This window comes from Scyliorhinus torazame, chromosome 6 (genome assembly GCF_047496885.1).
Source record: "Scyliorhinus torazame isolate Kashiwa2021f chromosome 6, sScyTor2.1, whole genome shotgun sequence".
Classification (NCBI taxonomy): domain Eukaryota; kingdom Metazoa; phylum Chordata; class Chondrichthyes; order Carcharhiniformes; family Scyliorhinidae; genus Scyliorhinus; species Scyliorhinus torazame.
In genome coordinates, this window is record NC_092712.1 from 292,762,665 (window position 1) to 292,770,870 (window position 8,206).

At 43.1% G+C, this 8,206-nt stretch overlaps 1 protein-coding gene across 2 annotated transcripts in view; it reads right to left on the reverse strand.

The window, feature by feature from the left end:
* The window catches only part of nkd2b (NKD inhibitor of WNT signaling pathway 2b), a 138,860-nt gene that overhangs the window by 24,152 nt on the left and 106,502 nt on the right, over positions 1-8,206 (reverse strand). For both annotated transcript variants that reach the window (XM_072509846.1, XM_072509847.1), the window contains exon 5: positions 1,458-1,585. In XM_072509846.1, the coding sequence (XP_072365947.1) occupies positions 1,458-1,585 (128 nt within the window). The remainder of the gene's footprint in view (positions 1-1,457; positions 1,586-8,206) is intronic.

Genomic DNA, 8,206 nt, shown 5'->3' on the forward strand with positions numbered 1-8,206 from the left:
ACATGCAGGAGATTTGGCACGGCATTGTACAATAGAAATTGCTGACTAATCATCAGTGTAACTACAGTGGCACCATTTTAGACACATGCGCTCAAAACAGCTTACACGCAATACAGGTAAATGTATTTTGCATGGGTATATTTACTTCCAATCCACCACCATTCAGTAACCAAGCAAGCAAAGCGCCCATATGAAAAATCACTTACATTCGACTTTCCCTCTCACTTGCTTACCAAGCAGTGCACAAAAAGATTTAAAATCACAAGTATCTTGTGTGCAAATATTGGAATTGAAATCAGATGTACAGTGATAGGGTCTGTTACTCATTTCCTATTTGCTGATCAATGTCAATTCCCCACATCCAGATTCCCAATTCGCCACACATGACTTTAGTGGCTAATACATTGGACAGCGCCCGTCCTCATATGTGTTTTCTATCAGTTTAACAATTTTGCCAGTATATTACAACTTCAAGTTCTTGCATTGAAACACTTTGTACTAAGTGATTTGTGTAACTTAAGTATGAGATCCAATTCTATTGTAGGCTAAAGAAGCCAAGTTGGAGGAAATCATTAAACTAGGGTCTTCGTTGACACGTACCGCATTGCAACATCAACAGGATAACCAATTTTATCACGTGATTCATAGAAACGATTTTAAAGAGGTAAAATCAAAAACAGGAGATTAAAGGCTTGTACACAATAGAAGTAATGAATTCTTGTTTTATGCATGTGGTTATGGTACCAGAAAAAAAAGATGCATTTGTATCGGCTTGATTACAGTAGATTAAGTTCGGATGTAATCGAGTTGTTTAAGTTGAATGAAGGATGTGATTGTGTAGAGGGACTGGGAGAGAAACGATTTCTGATGTGGTGTCCAGACTATGATGGGGATAACCTTAAAATTACAACTAGATTGTCCAGGGTTAATGTCAATAAGCACTTCTTCACACAAGGATAATAGAATTTAAAATTCCTTCCCTCAAAGAGTTGTTGAGCTTGGGTCAATTGAAAATTTCAAAACTGAGATCAATAGCCAAGGATATTAAAGGACACGGAATAAAAAGTGGGTAAATTAGATTAAGATACAAGTCAGTTGTGGTCCAATTGAATGGTAGACCAGACTCGGTTGACTGAATGGCCTATTCTTGTCCCCCATGTCCCACCCTACAATTCCAGCAGGATCTGATGTACAGATCAGACATAACATTCCAGCACTGTAGGCCTGATTCTCCAACCATATTCCCTGTGATTACAACTCCCTATTGGGATTGTAGAATCCCCTCTAATTATTTTTGTGATATTTAAAGTAAATAGGCACCATATAAGGCAAAACACCCACATTTGCTTGAACATTTTGTTCTTAATAGACCAAAGTCAACCTTTTTTTCTTCCGAAACTCTCCACAAAACCATTTATTCAATAATGATTCACCATCTCCCAAATTGCAAAACTCACATCAAAGTTCAACCGTTTCTTGCCTGTCCCTCGGCTGGTTTCTTTCCCGGGGCATTTTTCTCCATCTTCTTGACTGAAAGTCGATGTGAACCCATCACATGGCTCTGCCTTCTCTGGAGGAAGCACCACTGTGGTGTAAAACAGACGGTGGGGAAGAGAATAGTCAGGTTATAAATGTCTATTTAGGACTAAGAATGAGTCACAGTCAATTTATCAATTCTCAGTATTGTGATTAAAAAGGGTATTTCCAGAATGCCATGCACAACCTCTACATGCATTTACAGCCAATCAAGGCTTTTTTTTTTAAAGTGTCGTCACTGTTGTAATATAGTTTTTTCAATGTTCATTAAAGGATAACTATTGAAGGATTAACACTGGGGAGAACGTCCATTTTTAAAATGAAAATTGCTTATTGTCACAAGAAGGCTTCAAGTGAAGTTACTGTGAAAAGCCCCTAGTCACCACATTAGGGGAGACTGGTACGGGAATTGAACCCGCGCTGCTGGCCTTGGTCTGCTTTACAAGCCAGCTATTTAGCCCACTGTGCTAAACCAGCCCATTTTCTTTGAAAGGTGCCATGGGATCTTTTATGTCCACCTGAGCCTCTGACCGTTGGCAGTGCTATCCTGACACCTGGGCAGCCTGGCACTGCCACTGTGGCAGTGCTCCTGCCAGCTTTGTAGTGCCACTGAGCATTCAATGGTGGAGGGCCAGGGGCCCACCATGCCCTGTCACTGATCACCCCCAGAAGCCTCCCATGTACTAGGAGGCCCCATTCCCCACTCTTCTCTCTCTCTTCTTTCCCCCCTCCTCCCCCGTAGGCTCCACTCCCTCCTGGTTTGTGTAAATCACTTGCTCGAGGATGTACGATGCTCACCATGTTTTACTGCAACAGCAGAAGAAGGCAGACATAAACTATGCTCAAAGAACAAAGAAAAGTACAGGCCAGGAACAGGCCCTTCGGCCCTCCAAGCCCGTGCCGACCATGCTGCCCGACTAAACTACAATCTTCTGCACTTCCTGGGTCCGTATCCCTCTATTCCCATCCTATTCATGTATTTGTCAAGATGCCCCTTAAATGTCACTATCATCCCTGTTTCCACCACCTCCTCCGGTAGCGAGTTCCAGGCACCCACTACCCTCTGTGTAAAAAAAACTTACCTCGTACATCTCCTCTAAACCTTGCCCCTCGCACGTTAAACCTATGCCCCATAGTAATTGACCCCTCTACCCTGGGGAAAAGCCTCTGACTATCCACTCTGTCTATGCCCCTCATGATTTTGTAGACCTCCATCAGGTCGCCCCTCAACCTCCGTCGTTCCAGTGAGAACAAACAGAGTTTATTCAACCGCTCCTCATAGCTAATGCCCTCCATACTAGGCAAGATCCTGGTAAATCTCTTCTGCACCCTCTCTAAAGCCTCCACATCCTTCTGGTAGTGTGGCGACCAGAATTGAACACTATACTCCAAGTGTGGCCTAACTAAGGTTCTCACAGACTAATGTGTATAGGCTATAGATTATTAATAAAGCCTACTTTAAACCAAGATAAAGGTCATCTTAAATAGCCAATTTGAATTAGTTAAGATTTATTTACAGATCCTATAAGACACAATAAACAAAAAGCACTGCATTGGAATGCTGCACCGTCGGTGGTGCTGGCTTTCAGATGAGGTGTTACCCTGTCTGCTCTCTCAAGTAGACATAGAAGATTCCACTGCACTAATTTGAAGAGGAGGGGAGGGTTCTCCATGGTATCTGGGTTAATATTTACCCCTCAATCAACATTAAAACATATCGCATTTCAAGATCGTTTTTGACATAGCACTACATCTCGAGGCACTTAACTGGAACATTACCAAATGAACTTTGACAGCGAGTCCCAGGAGGAGATATTAGAACCGGTGAACAAAAGCTTGGTCAAAAGAGCATGATTTTGAGGAGGAGGAGAGAGAAAAGTGGAGGTTTAAGGGAGGGAATTCCAGCGCTGAGGTCCGAGGTAGCAGGAGGCCGAAGGAAATTGGGGGTTATGACAAGCCAAATTTGCAGGAGCCCTGAATCAGAGAACTCTTGAAGGAAGATGGAGGAGGTTACAGGGGATAGTGGGAAATTGGATGAAATCACGTGGATGAAATTTCAAAATGTGCCAGCTAAGATACAAACAGCAGAGTTCTGAATGAGCTGAGGTTTTTGGGTGGCAGATCAGAGCATTGGAATCGCCCCAACACTGTTCACTGGTTTTAAAAACAGTGCAATCATTCATTGGGCCTCCCATATTTGAAAAATATATACTGACTTCCATTATAAAACTTCTCATATGTGTACGTGGACATTTTGATTTCTCCCTCTACAATTCCCAAATTCCCAAATGAAGCTGGAACACATTTCCCACGCAAATAGCAGACAGGGTTAAATGCAGAGCAGAGCGTGGCACAGGATCAAGGAACACAGCCTCAATCAGGTCAAATGATCTTTTCCTGCCCTGAAAACATTCTCGAGTTCTTGCAATTCCAATGTGAAGTCACACGATATGTACACTCATTTGGTCACGGGTGATTTCATTTCCTGAATGTATCGTTCAGGTTAATGACCCAGGTCTCCCGAGACACTTGGGGGGCACACCAAAGCAGGCAAAAATTAAAATTAAAATTTGTTACAGTTTCCGAGCAGATAGTTCACACCTTCACCTACTGAAGGGATGAACTGGCATTTGTACAGCACCATTCACATTGTCAGAACATCCCAAAGCACTTTACAGTGCCAACCTCTTATTATTGTACCATCATAGTAGAAAAACATCCCGAGCGCAAGTAGACAGAAACTGACGCCGAGTCAAAACAAATAGACATTAGGACAAGTGACAGGCAATTATGTATATGTGATCTTGCTATGCTGCCCTTCCAACACAGCAAGATCCCGCAGACAGGAAGGCCTAGAAAACGTTGCCCATAGTTTTACAGAACTGTACGAATTGCGGCGGACAATTTGCACACAGCAAGATCCCACAAAGCGCAATGCGACAAATGACCAGATTATCTGTTTTAAGGCCAGTCGAGGGATAAATATCCTCCAGGACCTCCTTCTGTTGAGAAGGCAGCCACCACGCAGCAAATCGTTTACGCGTTAGTCCAGATGGGATTGGGATTAAGCCAGGTGATGGAGGAGGCCAAATGCACAGGAAACTGTGCTTGCCTGGGGAACGATTCCAAGCGAGAAATCTTCAAAAGAGATTTGTTGGCATTTGAAAATTTCTGGGAATTCCTGGAGCTGTCTTAATTTCGGTCTCCTTCAGAGCTACTTTGAATGAAACAAATGTGTTGTTGGATTCCAACAAATCTGCATCCTGTGCTTGATGACCAAAGAATCTCACTAGAATTTCAGTATAATTACTGTAAGCGTATGGAGACAAGGGGGTGCGAATTAGCCCTCATTGTGTCCACTTTAGAACTGGAAACACTGGGAGAGGGAAGAGACGAGACAAGGAGGAACATATTTCAGGAAATGACATCCTGCACCTGAACCACTCTGTTAACTACTACAGTCGAATATCCTTTATTTTTACATCTGAAAACCAAACACATTCAAAAACCGAACGCCTTTTTGAACGGACTCGAATGCGAGCCAAGCTCATCGACTTTGTGTGGGGGAGGTCCAGTTGTTTGCCTGCACTGTTTAAAGTCACACATCTTACCGTGTGATTTTTGTGGCTATTTAATGATTTTGTGCTTTGACTCCACCGTGTAAATTGTCAAATGGAGAAATAACCAAGTTATTTATTGACTATAGCTAACCTGACCTTAGACGGTTGTAGTGCAAGAAGGCCTAGGTCTACCGTAAATACTTTTTACCACATCCGAAAACCGAGAATATCTGAATATCAAAATCGATCGGCCCCAAGGTCTTTGGATAAAGGATATTCAGCTTGCAGCGTTTAAGGTGGAGGGTAACCCAGCACCCCACAAGGAGATTGGTTGGGATCAAGGGGAGAAGGTGCCGAGTGTTGTATATTCCATATGTGAAATCTGTACAGTGATGTCACCAGTTTCTACGCTGTCTAAGAGGTTTTACTTGCAGGGCTTTAAATGCTGTACTCCACATGCTTCAATTCTGGCTTCCAGCTCTTTATACAGCTTTTCTACTTCATTTCTGAATCTGCACCCAGCCTAACTAATCAAGCACAGTGAGCATAAATTGTAAACCAACTCACAATCAAACACAGAGGCAATTGAACACTGGGCCTGCGGCCTTAGGATTCCATCCAGTCGTGCAGCATAAGCTGTGACCATCCAAAATGTACATTAAAAAAACTGTTGGGCAGCATGGTGGCGCAGTGGGTTAGCACTGCTGCCTCACGGCACCGAGGTCCCAGGTTCGATCCCGGCTCTGGGTCACTGTCCGTGTGGAGTTTGCACATTCTCCCCGTGTCTGCGTGGGTTTCGTCCCCACAACCCAAAGATATGCATGTTAGCTGGATTGGCCACGCTAAATTGCCCCTTAATTGGAAAAAATGAATTGGGTACTCCAAATTTATTAAATTTAGGGGAAATTTGGGGGTCGTCGAAGTCTGCCTGACAGGAAGCCTGGGTGGTTTGTCTGTTGGGAGATCAAAGTAGAGCTTGGCTTGTTTTACTGGGAAGAAGGTGCAAGCTTATGCCTGGAGACAATGACAACTGACTCTGAGTTTACAATGAGTAGAAATAAGATGCCCACAAAATGAAAATAGTGTTTAGTCACAAGGTGCTTTTTAGTCATTTGTTACAATAAAAGTTCAAAAAGGTGTAACCTTCATCATGTCAATCTTTCAGCTGTTTCGAACTTCCAGTTTCTATGCAGATTGTAACATTAAAAAAATACATCCTACAGACTAAAAATGTCTACATTCCAACCACTCACCGAGGGAAAAAAAAATTCTCCTGAATTCCCTATTGGATTTATTAGTGAATATCTTAACTTTATGGCCTCTTTCACATTCCTCATTTCGGGAACATGAACCTCTGCCTTATAAAAGTTGCTTTCAGATGCATATAAACAGTTAAAAGATTGAAACCCATTCTGATGTCCTCATAAATGTAATAGTTAGCAATGACTCAAAGATCCTCACCTGGGATCAATAAAAAGCAAACACATTCCTGACTAGATCTGTGGAGATAAATGGATTTTGTTATGCCAAGGTCAACAGGAAGAAGTGCGATGTTTATATGCCTGTGGCACATGTCTCCAGGCTCTGACCACTGTTCCTACCCTGACGAGCCAGAATTCACAGCCAAGAGGGCAGCACCATTAGAATAGACAAAACCCACACTCCCAGTGAACGGAATTGTATAACTGATATCATGTATCGTTAGAGCAAACACAACTGCATTTGCACGAGAAGCTCTTTGGGCACAAGTGTGATCACCAAGGTGCCAGTTAGCAGTTTTGCATCTGGCACAGCTGTGCCCTTGACAAAGGCAGGCCCATGTAGGCAACCCCAGTGCCTGCAGTACGAGTCTGTGAAGGAGTGCTAGCCTGATGTTAGAGCCCATCCAGCTGATGCAATGCCAGAGTACCCAGTTTAATTTGCACATCGCTCTGCAAACAATTGGACTGCAGCAGTCCACCACCTTCCCAAGCGTATTTAGGGATGGGCAATAAATGCTGGCCTAGCCAGCAATGCCGACATCCATGAACAAATTTTTAAAAATCTGCATAAAATGATTCTCAAGGGGCCTGGCACTCTAATTGTTGGAAAGATAATTTTTAAGAACTTTTCCATTTGCAAAATTTTAGGATAAGTATTCCGAAGTGTATCTGAATGTGCTGAGTGAGTTCTTGGATTTGCCAGAAAGTGTTAAAGCTTCCTCACAGAGAGGGCAGACGGATAGGTGACGTGGCCAAAAAGGCTGCAGCGGGGAGAGGGGCTGCATTTACAGGGTCGCTGGGTCATCACTAGATAGTGAAGCAGCATTGGCTGCAGACAGGGAAAGTCCTTTTAAAGATTAATCACTGGTGTAATGTGGGAAATGCAACAAATTTGTGAACAACACGTGATAGTGGCTTGGAAATTTGGTTTTGTGATGATGGTTGAGAGATAAATGTTGGTCGGGCAACCTGGGAGAACACTCCTGCACTTCTTAAAAGAGTACCAGAGGATTGTTTGCATTCATGTGAGGGAGAAGATGGGTTTAATATCTCCAACCATGCAGCACTCCCTCAGGTACTACACTGCGAGTGTCAAGTTTGAATTCTTGCCCTCAAGCCCTGGAATGGGACTTCAACACAGAATCTTGTGACATAAGAGATGGGAGTGCTGCTGGCAAGCCACAGTTTACACAGTGTTATCATGGTGATGGGGTAGGAGCACTAAATTTATGTACTACCCAACTCCAATGAAGCTGCCGAGGGCAGGTTACAGTTTGCAATCTCTGTGGCCAAAAAAACAGCACATATGAATTTTAACCGACTGGATTTTTGCAGGAGAAAAAAAGATTTGCAAAAATATAGCACCTTTAGGATGGTCCAAATCACTTTCCAGCCAATGAAGAAATGTAGAGAATGTTGAAAGTGATGAGCAGCAAGATCCCACGAACAGCATTAAGATAAATTAAGCATGTGGTGTGTTTTAACAGTGTTGGTGAGGGATGAATACTGGCCGGAATACCAGGAAGAAGTCCCCTACACTTCCCTGAAAATACGGTTATACTATCTATTACATCGTCTTTGGAGCGCAGGTGAATCGGGTACCGGAAATCCATTTGGATCAGGAGACAA